At 44.0% G+C, this 18,976-nt stretch overlaps 1 protein-coding gene across 1 annotated transcript in view; it reads right to left on the reverse strand.

Annotated features, from left to right (window-relative positions):
• Nucleotides 1–11,551: 11,551 nt before the first annotated feature.
• The window catches only part of EEF1AKMT1 (EEF1A lysine methyltransferase 1), a 32,868-nt gene continuing 25,443 nt past the window's right edge, over nucleotides 11,552–18,976 (reverse strand). Inside the window, exons 3-4 of the mRNA XM_007942528.2 lie at nucleotides 13,876–14,156; nucleotides 11,552–11,688 (exon numbers count right to left, since the gene is read on the reverse strand). Of these exons, the coding sequence (XP_007940719.1) occupies nucleotides 11,552–11,688; nucleotides 13,876–14,156 (418 nt within the window). The remainder of the gene's footprint in view (nucleotides 11,689–13,875; nucleotides 14,157–18,976) is intronic.

Genomic DNA, 18,976 nt, shown 5'->3' on the forward strand with positions numbered 1-18,976 from the left:
GGTATTTGACTGCTAACCAGCCAAACCCACCAGCCACTTCTCAGAAGGAAGGTTGGGCAATGTACTTCCATAGAAATACTACCTCAGAAACCCAAGGAGGGGTCACTATTAGTCGGATCCAACTCCACGGCAGGGTGTTTCGTTTTTTGTGCATAACATAGCCATTGTTTATCATGCCACTTCTATGCTCAATATTCCTTCAGGCTCCTGCCTCCCTGTCCCCACGGCCCCATAACTGACTATGGTCAACATTTCCGCCTTCCAGCTCACTGTCAAGCCTGTCTTCCTCCGTTTCCCTGCCTCAGCCCTCTCCCAGGCCATTCCTTCCTCTCTGATGGCCACCTGCCCATGATTCTGCCTGCTCTCTAACCTAATGATCTTGGCATCTCTCTCTCTCTTTTTTTTAAATTTTTATTGTGATTTGGGTGAAAGTTTACAGAGCAAACTCATTTTTCATACAGCAGTTCATACACACTTTGTCTCATGACATTGACTGTAATTCCCCACAGTGTAACAGCTCTCTTCCCACTTCCTCCCCAGTTACCTCTTTCCCATGCCCTTCCCTGCCACATATTCCCATCCCGACTAGCTGTCTCCCTACGCATACACTGCCCTTCTGTTCTACCACTAGTGATCACTGCAAGGAGTATATCTACCTGATGTAAATGTTCAGCACATATGCTTGTCTATTATTTGGCTGGAAGCCACAGGAATGAGTTCAGTTCCAGACCTGAAGTGTAGCTAGGGGCCATAGTCTCAGAAGGTCTTATCAGGCTTTATAAGACCAGCAAAAACCTAGTCTTTTTTGTATGATTTTGAATTTTGTTCCACATTGTTCTCCCACTCTATCCAGAATCTCCTACACCAACCCCCTTCTGAGTGGTTGACAGTGGTAGCCGGGCACCATCTAGTTCTTCTGGTCTCATGGTCATATAGGCTGAGGATCACATGGTCTTCCAATCCCTTGGACTAACTGCTTCTATGTGTCTTTGGTTTTCTTCATTCTTCTTTTCTCTAGATGAGGAGAGATCCATCATTGCATCTAGATAGCCAGTTGTGTTTTTTTTTTTTTTTTTTTAAATTGTGATGTGGGTGAACATTTACAGAGCAAATTCATTTCCATACAGCAGTTCATATACACTTTGTCTCATGACATTGACCACAATTTACCACAATGCAACAGCTCCCCTCCCACTTCCTCCTGATAGTTACCTCTTCCCTGTGTCCATCCCTCCATGCACTCCTGCTCCCCGAGCTGTCTCCCTGTGCATAAACAGCCCTTCTTTCTCCCAAGATTGTTCTCTCCAAGGAGTGTATCTCCCTAAATGTAAATGTTCAACTCATATGCCTGTCTTTTGTTTGGCTGGAAGCCACAGGTATGGGTTCAATTCCAGACCTGAAGGGCTGTTAGGGGTCATAGTCTCAGTGGTTCCACCAGGCTCTATGAGACCAGAAAACCTGGTCCCCCCCCCTTTTTTTTCCCCAAATGATTTTGAGTTTTGTTCCACATTGTTCTCCCTCTCTATCCAGGATCTCCTACATCGATCCCCCTCCAAGTGGTTAACAGTGGTAGCTGGGCACCATCTAGTTTTTCTGATCTCATAGTCGTATAGGCTGTGGATCACATGGACTAATTATTTCCATGAATCTTTGATTTTCTTCATCCTTCTTTGCTCTGGACAAGGAGAGACCCATCATTGTATCTAGATGGCTGCTTGCAAGCTTCTGAGATCCCAGACGCTACTCAGCAAAGTAGGAGGTGGAACAATGTTTTGTGTAGTATGTTATGCAAATTGAGCTTGATATGTCCCCTGTGACTATGGTCCCGAGCCCACAGGTTCAACTACCCAGTTCCTCTGGGTAGCTGGCTGTGACCAAGAAGTGATTACAACCTTGTCCTTTGTCAACTCTACTATACACTTAGGAATTCTTACAGATCATACAAATAAGTTGCAAGCTTTTAAGACTCCAGTCACTACTCACTAAAGTAGGATGTAGAACAGTGTTTTTGTGTAGTATGTTATGCCAATTGAGCTTGATTTCCCCTACGACCATGGTCCCGAGCTCACAGGTCCAACTACTACTATCCTACTAGTAGTACTACTACTACCCTCTGAGTAGCTAGCTATGGCCAAGAAGTGGCTACAGCCTTGTCCCTTTTCAGCTCTACTGTATATCTGGACAATCTTATATTGCATGCAGATATGCTTGTAGAAACATTGTCTGCCAACCCTGTACATGGTCATGAGCACACTACCCCCTGCCTAGACATACCTGATCATTCAGTCTCAGCATATCCCTTAAGTGATCATCTCTTAGCTTTGTGAGTCATGAACAATGAGGATTTACAAGACAATGTGTCTGTGCAGGTTTTCTTCCAGGGGGATGTAAAACTTGTACACAGATGCTGATGCCCTTCCTCGTCCCACTCTCTCTGGCTGCAGCCCTTCCATTGCCTGGTGCCCCTTCAGTGTGGACCCTGGTGATGGAGAGTATGCCTTTGAGGCATGAGGTGTGGAGCAATCCTAACACAGCTCATCCTGGTTTCACTCGGAGCATGGGCTCTTGGTGGACCTGCAGTAGAAGGAGGCTTTTTCGTGTCCTTCCCAGTCACGTTGCAAGTCTGCAGAGGTGTGTCTGCTGCTAGAGAGGCTGGAAGGGGAGAGTCATGCCTGTGACCCCCAAGAGTTTAGTGCCCTAAAACACAGCTCCAGAGTAAAGGAAAATAGATTGCTAAGAGGGTTAGACATGGAGGGCAAGAAGTGGGCACTTGGGATCACGGCCATCCCAGGAGACGTAGAATTCTGCAAGGTGCTCTCAGGGCGGTCTCTCTCACTCACCACCCTGTGTTCCCATAATGGCCAGAGCAGGTGGCCTCCTGGCTTTGTTTTGGGGTGGGTGGTGGATGGGGGTCAGAGGGCAAAGTCCCACCTGAGATGGCTCTGGTTGCCTCTCAGGGAGCCATCCATCCTGGTCCCACTGAGACTGCATCTGTACACAGACACTGATGCATCTGTGTATAAGTTTTACATCCCCCTGGAAGAAAACCTGCACAGACACATTGTCTTGTAAATCCTCATTGTTCATGACTCACAAAGCTAAGAGATGGTCACTTAAGAGACATGCTAAGACTGAATGATCAGGTATGTCTAGGCAGGGGGCAGTGTGCCCTGGGCTGCCAGCTGTATGGTAGGTGCTGACACTTGGTTCTTGGCATCTGACTAGAATAGGGAGACCTGGAGGAGGAGACTAATACTTAAGATATGGTTTCCTTCTAAAACACTCCCACCTGGCCAGCCCTGCAGTCCCCAGTGTAACTGCAGACCCTGACAGGTGGAGGAACACAGGCTCACCTGACGGCTTTGGGACAGGTGCTGCGCGACTGCCTTTTCTCAAGGGTGTGATGCTGCTGGTGGTTCTGTGTCAGCCCACACTGCCCTCCAGGGCACAGGGCAGGGCAGCACCGTCTGCTGAGCTCACTGGTGGCTGCCTGGGCCAGGCATGGTCCCTGTCCAGAAACCTGGCCGGCTCTTCCTGTGTCTGGGGAACCAGAGGGGCTGAGGGAAGGTGGCTCTGAGGCCTCTGGGACACTATATGCTCTCAGGAGTGAATGGTCACATTAGTGCCCATGTAGGCTGTTAAAAGTTACTTTTATAATTGTGGCAGACTCTGGAAAGTAGTTTTATGGAAAAATGGCTCAAGGAAGTGATAGCTCTGGCGGCTATCTCCACCAGGTAAGACACAGTGAAGTTACCGGCCCCTCTGCTTAGACTGTGGGGAAGGGTCAGACAGCCCCTCCCTGCCCTATTCACTGGGTGATCTCGGCAGGCAATCGCTCCACGTGGTGTAGGTTCTGGAAGGAAAAGTCCAGGTGCCATCTTTGCCCAATGTGTGATGTGCCCAGCTGTCCACAGCACGCACTAAACTCTCTTATCTCCCTGTGCAGAATCTCCTATGACCCCACCAGATACCCCAAGTACCTGCCCGAGGCCTACTGCCTGTGTCGGGGCTGCCTGACGGGGTCCTTCGGCGAGGAGGACCTGCGCTTCCGCAGTGTCCCGGTGCTCATGCCCACTGTGGTCCTGCGCCGCACTGCCGGCTGCGCGGGTGGCCGCTACCTGTACGCCGAGGACTACGTCGCGGTGGCGGTGGGCTGCACCTGCGTCCCTGAGCAGGGGAAGGATGCCGCGGAGAGCGCCAACTCCAGCATGGACAAGCAGGCGGGGAAGCTGCTGCGGAGCGTCCACGACCAGCCCGACCAGCCCGCCGTCCCCTAAGGGCCTCTGGGCCTGGGTCCTGCCATAGTCCTCCCTCTGCAGAGCGCTTTTAGGGGAGGCCAAAGAGGGAAGAGAACGAACCGAGGCAGTACACAAACCCCACCCAACTGCAGAGGCCTCGCCTTCTAGACTAGCTCGCTGGCTAATCCGACACCGGCAGCCCCAGTTTTTTTTTAAGTGAAAGTTCAGAGTTGTTGAAAAAGATTTGAACTTAACTTGGTGCACCTGGGCCCAGGGCCGACTCCGCAGTGATGAGCACCTGGATTTGGAAAAGCTGATTAACGCCCTTCCAGGCTGCAGACTGCTGCTGCGTCCAGCTGCAGGAGGCCCACTGCTAGGGTGCTCACAGAGGGTCCCGAACTCTGTCCTTACCAGGAGGTGACATGGGACCTTTCTCATCTAGTACAGCAGAGTAAAGAGAGATTTATGCTTTCAGGTACAACGCACACACACGCACACAACTTTTAAATAAAATAGTAAAAATAGATAACAACTTTTTCTATTCAACTGTTTTAAATAGGGGTGGAAACTATTTTTATATTAGCAATTAAGAGCAACTATATTAAAATGTTTTCCTTGACATATGAACATTCTGTAAACATTGTTTTCACTTACTCTGATAGGATGTTTTTTGAAAGTAATTAGAATCTTCAGATAAATTCTTTTTAGCTGGAACTGTGGCCTCATGCTGTGCAATTCATTCTGTAGCAGGTTGCTGGCAGTAAGGAAATGGACACATCTTGATTTTGACCAAATCTACCTTCCAGTGTTAACTGAACAGAAGGCTAATAGGCTAAGAATTCCAGACATTGTGAATGTGAACATGGCTTTTTCATGAGTATATAAATGGACTTAACAATCAAAAGAAAAAAATTTTCTTTCTCACTTTTGAAAGCTGGTGGGGCTGACTTATGGATATTTATAATACTGGGTTCAGACTTCACATGCCTCCTGAGCCTAGCACCTGAATGAAGCAAGCAGAGGGGGACTGCGCCAACTTCATCAGTGCTCAGGAAGAACTAGTGTTGGCTCCATGGCAAGGGCTTCGGGACTAGCCACGCAGGAGAAAATGAGCCAAATTAGAATTTCCAGAGATCAGTACTTTTTCTAAGTATTGCAATATGAACCAATTCCTTACTCTTTTCTTTAGGTTGAAAGTCTGTCCATGAACACAACTATTTGTAAAACTTAGGACTTTTTCAATCATTAAAACCATTCAGGTGGCAGGTGCACATTTCTTTCTGGAGTCTGCGTAGATGGGTTGGGCTGGGCTGAGCTTTCAAGAAGCAATGTTATTAAAGGTCTTTATCTTCATTTTGTGGCTGACCTTTTATTTGGACTTAAAAAGATGAACAAGTCATGTAAAGTCAATAGCTGGACAGAGTTGATCTTTTGTGACACCCCTGACCAGGATCTGCACTTCACCCCAGCCTCAGCTGTCCTAATCGTCACAGAGAGGTAGCTTCACTGAGTCACCACCTTCAGCCTTAATCTGGACAGAAGGGTCAGTGAGAGTCCTTCCAACTTGTATTAAATATTGGCAGAAGATGTGTGTGAAAAACACATCACTGGGCAAAATCTAGGTTTTCCATATAAAAAATCCAAGACAGAAAGGGACAGCTGTTGAGAGTTCTATACAGTTTGGGAAATTTTACTTTCCCCGTTTAGCCCCTGGGAAAACAAAAGAAATAAACCTGATCCCTTGTGGTGGTGTATCTAGAATAAATTGTCCAGAAAAGGGATGGTTCAGAGCAACCTTTTGTTGCCAGTTCAGTATAGCAACAAAAAAATTCGATAGATGACAAAGAAAAATTGCCTTCCAGACCAGCCATGTGGCCAGTTGTTTTGATCATGCCATCATCTTGTTCCCTGTTGTGCAACATTTTCCAGCCACTCATAAATCATGCAAACATCACAGCAGGGTAAATGAAGCAGAGCAAACAACTTGCATGAGGGATATACCACTATTTTATTGTGTTCAGTATCATTTAACTAAATCAGCTTGTTAAAAGGCAGCACATTCAGGATGGAAGAAATTAACCTATTGTAAGTGCCTAGGCATATAACTGCTAACACAAGGTTGGTGGTTCAAACCCACCAGCCACTCCACTGTATGGAACAACAATGAGGCAATCTATTTCCATAAAGATATACTTACTGCCTTAGAAACCCAATGGGGTCATTATGAGTTGGAATCAATTCAATGGCAGTGGGTTTGGTTTGGTTTATTCTAAGATCTACAAAACCAAACCAAACCAAACTCACTGCCATCAAGTTGATTCCGACCTATTGTGACTCTCATTGAGTTTCCAAGGCTGTATATCTTTATGGAAGCAGACTGCCTCATCTTTCTTCTGCAGAGCAGCTGGTGGGTTCAAACCACCAACCTTTTGGTTAGCAGCTAAATGCCTTAACCACTATACCACCACAGCACCTTAATATAAAGGCAACCTTTATAGTTTTCTCTGAATGAGATATTCACCCATTTCATTATTTAATTTATTGCACCCTTGCTCTGTTCTACTCACTGAGCTCTTGGGAGACAATCATGAACAAGATACACTCTCTGTCCTTAACTAACGTGAGTGACACACATTAGCTGTAAAGCCGAACTAGGTTAGAATGTACCAGCTCATAGATCTGAATTACTGTTGCATTGAGCTCAAGTTTACTCACCTATAAAGTGAGCTATTCTCATTTATGAAGCACCTAGCACAGTGTCTGGCACACAGTTGTTGTTGTTAGGTGCTATCAAGTTGGGTCTGACTCATAGTGACCCCATGTACAACAGAATGAAACACTGCCCAGTCCTATGCCAGCCTCACAATCCTTGCTATACCTGAGCCCATTGTTGCAGATACTGTGTCAGTCCATCTCATTGAGGGCCTTCCTCTTTTTCACTGACCCTCCACTTTACCAAGCATGACTATTGTTATTCAGAGAATGGTTCCTAATGACAACATGACCAAAGTAGCGAGATGAAGTCTGGCAATTCTCGCTTCCAAGGAGTGTTCTGGCTACACTTCCTCCAGGGCAGATATGTTTGTACTGGCAGTCCACGGTAAAGACTGAAGTTGTCAAAGATTTCATATTACATGGATCCACCATCAACAGCCACAGCAGCAGCAGTTAAGAAATCAGATGATGTGCTGCACTGGGCAAATCTGCTACAAAAGACCTCTTTAAAGTGCTGAAGAGCAAAGATGTCTCTTTGGAGACTAAGGTGCGCCTAACACAAGCCATGGTGTTTTCAGTCACCTCATATGCCTATGAAAGCAAGACAATGAATAGGGAAGACTGAAGAAGAGTGGATGCTTTTGAATTGTCGTGTTGGCAAAGAATACTCCAAGTCCCATGGACTGCCAGAAAAACTGTAACACAATAGGTGTTAAAAAAAAAAAAAATTGGCCCCAATGATTTATAAGCCAAAATATCAAACTATTTTACCTTCCTGCTATGTTTATTACTTTAGTAGACACAAAGCCAAACCCACCAAACTCATTGCTATGGAGCTGGTTTTTGTGTAAAAGATTAAATGAAATCTGTAGAACTTTCTCTAGCAGCAGTGATGAGAAGCAGTATGATGAAATTAGAGAGTAGTGATTAGTGATTAAGTATGGGGAGATAGTTTAGTAAGTTAACGATTTTTTTTTCCTTATTAAAACTATTAAGAGTCTTATTAAAACTATTAAGGATTGATTCTGACTCATAGCGACTTTCCCCGTTTAGCCCCTGGGAAAACAAAAGAAATGTGAATGTGAACATGGCTTTTTCATGAGTATATAAATGGACTTAACAATCAAAAGAAAAAAAATTTCTTTCTCACTTTTGAAAGCTGGTGGGGCTGACTTATGGATATTTATAATACTGGGTTCAGACTTTCCAAGATGGTAAATCTTTATGGAAGTAGATTGTCTCATCTTTCTTCTGTGGAGCAGCTGGTGGGTTTGAACCACCAACCTTCTGGGTAACAATCAGATGCCTCAGGCACTAAGCCACCAGAGCTCCTGTTCTTAAAACTAAAGTTTTGGTGGAGGAGTTGGTGGTATATTCCATCAAACAAATACCAAAATCTATGGGCTACATAGTCACAGTTCAATAAAATCTTTTTTTCTTTTTCCCTGCTCTCAACAGCTTGCTTATTATTTCACACAGTTCACATAGCTCCATCTCATTTATGCTGGCACTATAAATTGGGCTGTGGGGGACAGAAATACTTTATTCCTGTACATTTTTCAGCTGCTTCTTCACCTACCCAAAAAGTGCCACAGGGTAGATAAGATGCTTCCTTCAAACTCAGAGTCTATCATGAGGATATCATGATAGATTTCAAGGTATCCTTGAACAGAGATACCTTGCTGGTCATTGAACATTGTTTCCAACCAGCTGACACAGTATTTCTATTGCATGTGTGGTTTAGAGAAATGTGATCCTTTGGCAACAGCACTCAAAAAGCCTTCTGCAAATGCCAGTGGCTCCATATTCAGGGGCCAGTTTCTCAAACTCCTCATTTTACTGCATCTCTTTTAGCAGGGCAGAGGAAAAACAATGGCCAATTGTAGGAATGGCTCCAGCTCTGATTTTAAGAAAAAGCATAAAGTTCTCTTCTAAAATGGGGTCCCTAAGCTACTCTTGCATTTCATTTGTTCTTGTTGCCCAAGCACCTCGTTACCCTCAAATACACAGCAGAGTAGTTCGTGGAAATATGTTAGCAAAACTTATCCTTGTCCTCCCCACTTGTGTATGGCTATTTTGTCTCTCATTGCAAATCTCTGAATCAGGACGGACTTCTAATGATGCCCATTAAATATTCTTTTTCATTCCTGAACATCTTTGGTGAGATGGAAGAGAGGGGTTGCCTCCTGGAAGTCCACCTCATCTTCCTTGTAGCCTTCAGCACCTCCTGGGCGGTGTCACACTCAGCCTTCTGCATCCCTCATCTTGTTGCCAGGTGCCAGCTTTGGGTTCAGCGTCATTAGAGACACAGTCAAATGAAGGTCCCAAGGAACACACCAGACACAATGGTCTTTTCAAAGGTCCCAGCGGTATAGCCATAGATCTTTTATGAAAGCCAGAAGCGGATCACATATGAACACAGATTTGCTACAATTGAAGCCACAAAAGGGGTCCAAGGCAATAAAACATGTTGGCTGCTTATTAAACAAATCTGTAATTACCTCATTTTGTAAGGCTCATAACTTAAGACCCGTGTAAATTTTTAATACAAGTCCAACTTCCAACTGCATCCATTCATTCCCTCACACACACACCCCACACACACACACCATGGAAAAACGTTTCTTCATCTAAAGGCTAGATTTATAAGACAGCTAAAATTCTGTTACCTGTAGACTGCTATTCACCCAGAATTCCAAAATTAAACACTACATTTCTCTACGTAATCTGTCACTAAAGTGTGATAGTACCCCAGGCAATTTTTAGCAAATTGGTTCATAAGGAAATAATAAAGTGGGGTATTTTATTTTAAAAAAATAAATAAATAACATTTATTGAATATGTAACATGCCAGGTGCTGATACACTGTGATTGGTGCTAGGTATGCTGATAAAAATAATAATGCCTCATAAAAACACAGAGTGATTTTGAAAGTAAATTACCTAACAGTTACCTAACGACGGAAGACAACTGACATCTGAGACATAACAGTAGAGGATAAACATAACTAGAGGATAAACCTGGGCAACCATAACCAGTGTTCAAGAGTGGTGTTGGTCCGACGGATGTCCCTCCCTCTCTGCAGCCCTCGACATTGATCCCACAATCTCTTTCAACCACAGGTTTCTTTGCACCTCCGCCACAGGGTGGCTGTGGCTCTGCTCCAGGACCGGGACAGCCACAACAGCCTGTCTGGAAGCAGGCTGCTCACTGGGCCAGAGAGAAGGTGCAGCTCAGGCTGAAGTGATCACCACGTCCTTTCTCATTTTGTCTGCCAGAGCAAGACCCAGACATAGGAAGTATAATCCTTTCCCAGAGACAGGGTGTGACTTTTTAGCTTTTTATCTTGAAACTGTTGTAGAGTTGCAGGAAACCGCAGAATATTAGAGAGTTCTTGTGTACCCTCTTTCCAAACCCCTCAGTGGTAACATGTTACGTAACTATAGTGTAATGTCATAGCCAGGAACTTGACACTGATAACTATAGGCCTTACACAGATCTCACCAAACCAAAACCAAACGCACTGCCATTGAGTCAATTCTGACTCAAAGTGATTCCCATTGGGTTTCCAAAGCTATAAATCTTTATGGAAGCAGACTGCCTATCTTTCTTTCGCAGAGTGGCTGGTGGGTTTGAACCAGTGACCTTTTGGTGCAGCCAAATGCTGTAACCACCACACCACCAAAGCTGATATACATGGAATCATGCAGCATGTGACCTTTTGAGGTTGGCTTTCCCACCCAGCATAATGCGCTGAGACCCATCTGAGCTGTTGCGTGTAGCCATGGTCTGCTCCCGCTGACTGCTGAGCAGGAGGCCATGGTGTGGATGTAGGATTACTATCACACTGCCCAGCCCCTTTGTGTAATGGTGTTGGTGACAGAGGGAGCTTTCATCTTCTTGGAAGCTCAGAGTTTCTGGTGTGGCTGGAGTTGAGGACAATGAGGCTAGGCATGACAGAGGGCCCTGGGATATGTCCCTGTGACCATCACTCCTGACACTCTTCCTAGAATTATTTCTTGGTGGCAGTGAGCCATGTCTTCTTGGGGAAAGCACCAGCTACTCCCCAGGTGGTCAGAACTAGCCATTTAAGGCACCGTACTGTCGAGGCCAAGGCCAGGGTCTGGCCTAATTCAGGAGGTCTTTGTCAAGTCGATGTTTCTCTTTTGTACACATGGAAAGTGAGGAGGCAGGATTAGACGAGCTCTAAAAGTTCTGCTGACTATAATTACACAAGGGGCTCTGGTGGCATGGTGCATACTGCTAACCAGAGGGTCAGCAGTTCAAGCCCACCAACCATTCTGTGGGATGAAGATAAGGCCATCTACTTCGGTAAAAATTTAGTCTTAGAATCGCAATGGGGATCACTATGAGTTGGAATTGACTCAATGGCACTGGGTTTGGGTTTGGTATAATTCCATGGATTTGGTTTGGCAAATGAACCCCAAGCTCTAGAGGCACCCTCAATAAAGAAACAATATTGAGGCATTATGTTCTTTATTTTGAAAAGTTAGGCCAGGGGTAGCCCAGTTTGGGCAGTAAGTTATAACTTTTCAGTCTACTGAGGAAAAAGAATATATAGAGAGCTGTCTCAGTAGTTAGATTTCACAGTCAAGCCCAGAATCATAATTGACGTAACAGCGAAACTCATTGGCCAGATTTCGGGTGTGTTTTGGAATGAATTTGCACATCCTCACTCCAAGAAGTTTTGCTGCTGCTTCCTCCATGATGGCACCTGAAGAGAAGAAGCCAGTGAACCTGAAGGTGTGAAATGCCATCAAGAACAGACCAGTCCCATGGTGTGGAGGGCTCTCTCCACTAAAATGATGAAACAATGAGTTGACAGCATTAGCCAACAAGTAAGCGTTCAGGTCAGGGCATGTTCTTCATATTCCTTTTTGCCTTTTCAATATTTTTGCATATTACCTAGTGAGGTAGTTAAGTTCTATGTCACCTTGGCTGAGTCTTGTTTTCAGGGGCTGGGCAGCTAGATATAGTTACTCCCCATGATGAGACTAACAATCAGCTCCACAGTGGACTCTACCAGAGCAGCTGAGTAGCTGCCTTAGGGATGTGGTCTGCTTCCCATCTGTAAGAAGACAGCTTTGGGAAAGCTCTGAGCTTTTTGGCAAGCTTGGACCTTCCATGTAGCCGAGTCATGTTTCTCGCCAATCTTGGGACTGTCTCTGGACTTGAACTAGTGGCCTCCCATGCTGTTTGGTAATCCTGGGACTGTGCCAATTTATTTGGGGTTTGTCAGCTTCAGCAGCCAGCAGCTGTCCGAGTTAGGAGAAGCTTCCAGCTTTAGTGGGACAGGAGCAAGAGGCAGAGCTGAAGCCCAAGGTCGAGGGGCCTTCACCCAGCCCCTAGAGCCTGGCACTTTGAACTCAGACTTCTAGCCTCCTAAATAGAGAATAAATCTTTGTTTGTTCAAGCCACCCACTTGGGGTATATTTTCTGTTAGAGGGGCACTAGAAGACCAAAATACCTAGTTAGGTCTTTATATCCATTTCATGATATGAAATTTAATAATTGTTCAACCTCTGCAAAGCTAAAATGTTTAGAAAGTTAGAAACAGACTGCATTCCACAAAATGACCTAAGAAAAAGACATACCCCCTAGTACTCTCTGTACCAGGACCCCACCTTTTTATTTATTTTATTTTGATTCTTTCATTATACTTACCCGAAGTGGCTAATTATCTCTTAAAACTAAAATGTAAACTCCATAAGGTCAGAGCACTGTAGGCTGGCTGGCACAAAAGGTGTATACAGCGTTGTTTAATTCATAAAGGGCTAAATAAATACTATGAGAGTGGCATTCTTGGCTACATAAGCAATCCCACAATACCACAGGAGAGCAGAGGCCCTGTGCCTGGGTACAGCTGCTTACCTCTTGGTCACAACCCATGAGGGGTGGGGATGGGGAAGGTCACAACCCATGAGGGGTGGGGATGGGGTACTTTCCCAGGGGAGGAGACAGGGCTCTGAGGGACTGGGGACTTGGAACTGGGAATATCACAGATTCCATTGGATGCCTAGAAGTACAACTGGTGGGTGCTTCATTAACACTGTAGTTCTCAAATTTTAGTATACCCCATCTTAGAAAAAATGTACCTTATGAGTAAGGAAACTTTAAAAATCTTTATCTAATTTCTAATGAGCTCTGGTGGTATAGTGGTTAAGGTATTTGCCTTCTAACTCAAAGATTGGTGGTTCAAACCTACCAACCACTCCACAGAAGAAAAATGGGGCAGTCTGCTCCCATAAAGATTTACAACCTTAGAATCCAATGGGAGTCTCTATGAGTCAGAATTGACTTGATGGCAGTGAGTCTGGTTTTTTTTTTTTTTAATAATTTCTAGCTATATAACTGGAGCTCTGGTAGCATAGTGCCTAAGGCACTTGACTGCTAACCAGAAGGCTGGCGGTTCAAATCCACCAACCACTCTTCGGAAGGAAGGTTGGGCAATCCTACTTCCGTAGTGATACTGCCTCGGAAACCCAAGGAGGGGTCACTATGACTCGGGGCCGACTCGACGGCAAATAACAACAACAACAACAGCTATGTAACTATAGGCAATTCACTTCAACTCTCTAGATTCCAAATTTCTCTTTTTATCAAGTGCAGGGATCGGATCAAGTCAAAATAAAATATCAAAAACATGGTTAAAGGTCACTGAGCACTTACTCTGTGCCATACCCTGCGATAATTCCCGACAGCCCTGTAAGGCAGGTAGCAGGACTGATCCTGCTTACAGATAAGAAAACTGGGGCACAGAGAGGTTAAATAACTTGCTTAAGGTTACACAGTAAGTGGTGTATTCAGGACTGGAGTTCTAAGAACTCTTCCTACTCTTGAAACCTGGGACTGGAACAGACATTGTCACCCACTTTCATGAGGAATGAAATCCGGCACCTACCTGTGCACAGCAGAATCTTGCCCTGAGTCAGATACTTGACAGTTTCTGACGTTTTTCTGAGACACTCCTCAGAAAGATAGGGTGGATCCGCTATTACGAGGTCAAAACTGTGTGCGGTGATTTTCTTGGGTAAATCCAATGAATTATTATAATCGTAAAAGATAAACTCCTCTCCGTAGATGGCAAATCTTTTGTCGTATTCAAAGATGTACACCGCAAGGTCCTCTCTGTGCAGCTCTCTCAGTTTCTGGTAGATGCTGGGTGCACTCACACAAGCTATCCTAAATCAGAGCGTAAACAAAATCATGAAAGGGCTTTATGCTCACGATATTGAGTAACAAGTACGTCACTGAAAAATTAGGGCCCTGTGTTCAGATTTAAGGAGGTCTGGTGGCGCAGTGCCTAAGGCACTTGACTGCTAACCGGAAGGTTGGCAGTTCAAACCCAGCAGCCACTCTGGAAGGAAGACTGTGCAATCAATCTACTTCCGTTAAGATTTACGACCTTGGAAACCCAATGGGGGTCGCTATGAGTCAGAATTGATGCAAAGGCAGTGGGTTTGGTTTGGTTTGGTGTTCAGATTTACACTTCAATTTTCTTAAAGGAAAAAACTGGAAACTGATAGGAGTCAATTTCAAGAAAAACTTGGTAGTGCCTCACTTTTAAGGAATTTGGTGTTTAAAATCCTGTAACTTGGGATATCAAGCTCAACTGACATGACATACTACACAAAAACATTGTTCCATATCCTACTTTGGCGAGTATCAACTGGGATCTTAAAAGCTTGCAAGCAGCCATCTAGACGCAATAATGAGTCTCTCCTCTTCCAGAGCAAAGAAGAATGAAGAAAACCTAAAGATGCCTATGGAAACAATTAATCCAAGGGACTGGTACACCATGTGATCCTCAGCCTATAGACTATGAAATCAGAAGAACTAGATGGTGCCAGGCTACCACTGTCAACCACTTGGAGGGGGATCTATGTAGGAGATCCTTGAAAGAGAAGGAAAACAATGTGGAACAAAACTCAAAATCATTAAAAAAAAAAAAAAAAGGGACCATGTTTGCTGGTCTGATGGAACCTGGTGGAACCTCTGAGACTACGGCCCCTAGCTGCCCTTCAGGTCTGGAATTGAACTCACTCCTGTAGCTTCCAGCCAAACAAAAGACAGGCATATGAACTAAACATTTACATTAGATAGATACACTCCTTGGAGAGATCAATCATGGGAGAATAGAGGGGCTTTGTATGCACAGGGAGACAGCTGGGGGGGGGGGTGCATGGGAGGGAAGGACACAGGGAAGAGGTAACTATGGGGAACAAGTGGGAGGGGAGCTATTGTATTGTGGAAAATTGCAGTAATGAGACACAAAGTGTGTGTGAACTGCTGTATGAAAGTGAATTTGCTCTGTAAACTTTCATCCAAATAACAACAAAAATTAAAAAAAAATCCCTGCAACTCAATTTTGAGTTATGAAAATATAAACACACTTTTTACAGTAAATAAGGTAAAATATCAGGAACATGTTATAACAGAAGTTAGATGTAGACAGCCCAAAGCCTAGATTTACCTGTTATCTTCATTTTTCAAAAAAATATTTATTTTAAATACTTTAAGTCCCGAACTAAGTATTTTGAAGTCCTTTTGCAATATTTATGATCTTGAAAGAAAAACTCCAGGTTTCCAAAAAGACACATTAAAATCGGGTCTCACTGTGTTTACGGTGCTTCAGTGCAGACAAAACCAAACCAAACTCGCTGCCATGAAGTCGATTCCAACTCACAGTGACCCCTACTGGGTTTCCAAGGCTGTAAATCTTTACGGAAGGAGGACACCCTGTGAATTTCTGCTGCTTTCTTGTATAAGGAGATTCAAGAACCTATTTCATTACAGGCAGCTCCCACTTTATGAATGGGTAGTATTCCAGAAGGCTGGCAGTTCACACCCACCAGCCACTCCTCAGAAGGAAGGTTGGGCAACCTACTTCCATAGTGCTGTTATTGTTGTTGTTACATGCCATCGAGTCGGTCCCGACTCATAGCAACCCCTCCTTGGGTTTCCGAGGCAGTATCACTACGGAAGTAGATTGCCCCATCTTCCTTCCCAGGAGTGGCTGGTGGGTTTGAACCGCCAGCCTTCTGGTAAGCAGTCAAGTGACTTAGACACTACTCTACCAGAGCTCCTTAGTGATACTGCCTCGGAACCCAAGGAGGGGTCACTATGAGCAGATATGGCTTGATGGCAGTGAGTTTGTTTGGTTTGAGTGTTCCCAAAATTAACTTTTTAAACCAGTTGCTGAAAAAGCCAGAAGCATCCCTCTAGGATGTTTAATGATTGAAACAGCCCTCCAGTATTGCTAACTGAAAAGTGAAACAGTGCTTTGATGTGTGTAAAGATATGTGCATGTGCACACATAGGCATCTCTGGGCGATGCAAGGCTGGAACCGGCTGCCTGGGAGGGAGCTGGGGGCCTGGAGGCAAGAGTGAATGGGAAACTGACTTTTTTTTCCTCAATTCTCTTTGTCAGTTTTGAATTTTTTAACATGTGCATACGTTAACATTCAAACACATGGTTAATTCTAGAATTAAACTCAGCTTGAAACATGTGAGATGCATTTTGTAGCAGAAACAATGTCACACACAGGGGTTAGATGTCCATGTCAGACTACAAAGGCCACTCAGCCCAAATACACTTGAAACATATAATTAAGCCTGTTGCTTTCATGTTACAAGGCTCCAGTTGAGCAGGCTGGGAACACAGCTCTCCTCACTGCCCCTAGCTCCAGGCTGGGTCAAAGGTCCGAGGGGAGGAAGAGGGAGTCGGAGGACGGGGGATGGTACCTTCGGTTACTGAAAGGTAACTACCAGCAATTGAGAACTATGAGTCGGGGCCGACTCGACGGCAAACAACAACAACAACATACACAATGACAATAACTTCCAACAAAGTGGGAGAAATAAAGATATTTTCCGACAAAATCTGAGAGTGTGCCACCAGCAGAATCAAAAATTCTGAAGGATGGACTTCAAACAGCATAAATGTGGTCTGAGACAAAAGAAGGAATGAGATCAGAAAAAGCCAATTAGGTGGGGCCACTGGTTTATTATGCAGTTTGGAATCACAACATCTGAGTTCAAATTCCAGCTCTGTCATTTACTTACTGTGTAACCTCCAGCAAGTGACTTGATTTCTCTAGCTTCAGTGTTCTGTTCTTAAGAACAGAGAGTAGAATAATAAGACCCTCACAGAGACAGGAGGATTAAATGGGGTGACTCGTAAGTACGTGAACAGTACTTGGCACAGTCAGTACTCAATAGATGTTACGTATCATTATTCATCTTTATTACTAAGCTCCTCAAAATACCGAAGGTGCTCTTAAGAAAAAATTACAAATTGCTTCCAAAGCCCTCATATTAACAGGAAAAGGAAAGTATATGCAAAAACAATGCCATGAATAAAAACCCTAGGACTTCCTGTTGAAGATGGCAAATTGAAAACATTGATTTTTGTTGCGTTTGTTTAGACATAAACCTCCAAGAGACAGAGGAGGAGTGAGGAGGCTAAAGAAACAAGATTTAGGAAACTGAAAAGCAAATGTGTGGAGGAGGACACATATTGTATGAGTCCACTATTGTAAAAAGTCAAGGCAAGATTTACACATGGATGGAAATTTTCTTTGTTGGTTATCAGAGATGGAGAGGAGAGGAGGGAAAATTCCTAGAGAGGTTAAATATATATATACATAAACCAAACATTATTTATTAGTGGTTACCAGGTGTAGGAGGGAGAGGAAAGGGGAACCTTTTTTTTTTTTTTTTGGCAGGCCATCAAGTTTATGCTAATGATGGTGGAATATTTTGGAAAATGTGAGCAATAATGGTGGCAGAATATGAAAAATGTCATCAGTGTCCTTGACCTGTAAATGTAGAAGTTGTTATGCTGGTGAAGGTCTTGGTGTAAATGTTTTCACCACAATAAAAGTTAAAAAAAAAAAAAAAAAAGCAAATGTGTGTAGTAATCATCTGTTGTTGTTGTTAGGTGCTGTTGAGTCGTTTCCGACTCATAGCGACCCCATGTACAGCAGAACTAGTAATCGACTAGCAGATCCCAAAGAAGCCAGGTCCTAAACTGGAGTCCAGGAAAGTTTATGTCACAGCACCCCCAGAATCAGGTAACTCAAGAAGTGGAGGTGACCAACAGCCTGAATATTTCTAAGTTGTGTTGAGACCTGATAATTGACTGAAAGATCAGTCCCGGTCACCAAGGGCTGCAGGGACAACTGCTCTGGTGGCCTATGACTAGGAAGGGAAACAGCAAGGAGGGAGACAACCTGAGCTGTAGACTTTCTGCTGTCCGGAGGGTGCAACCATTTTGAATGTTTACAAGTGGTGGCCATTTTGGATATTTAAAGTGACTGAGGGTGCAGCCATTTTGAATGTTTACAAGTGGTGGCCATTATGGATATTTAAAGTGACTGAGGGCGCAGCCATTTTGAATGTTTATAAGTGGCAACCATTTTGGATTTTAAAGTGATAACATTCTCATTCATATCCAGGGGCCTAAGAACAGGCTCTGCTTCCCAGGGTCGGCAAGGACATATGAGAGGCCAACAAAGGAAAGGAGACAGGTGGTGAGTGTATAAGTGCTGTCAACTAGTGAATAGAGGAGCACAGCACAGTACCCTGCCTGTATAGATAACATACAAACAAAACAAAGAAAAAGAAAATTGTGGGCAAGTCACCCCAACATATAATCACCTATTAAATATAAACACAAAAACGTCACAATGCCTCAGAGACAACAGAGCATCACAGTTCACACAAAGAAGCAAGATAAAGCAGGAGAAACAAGGGACCAGGATATAGATGCAAAATACATCCCTGAGGAAGACGCAGCATGAGAACTCCCTGATAAGGAATTCAAAAGAATTATATTTAGGTATCTTCAAAGGATTGAGAGACAGATTGAGGAAAACACAGACAAAACCCTAGAAGAACTCTGGAAGAAAATACAAGAACAAAATGACAAAATAAATGAAAAATTAGAAATGATTCTAAATCTACAGATAGAAATCCAGAAGATTAACACTAAATTGTCA

This window comes from Orycteropus afer, unplaced genomic scaffold (genome assembly GCF_000298275.1).
Source record: "Orycteropus afer afer isolate SDZICR_OR568_19922 unplaced genomic scaffold, OryAfe1.0 scaffold00092, whole genome shotgun sequence".
Lineage (NCBI taxonomy): Eukaryota > Metazoa > Chordata > Mammalia > Tubulidentata > Orycteropodidae > Orycteropus > Orycteropus afer.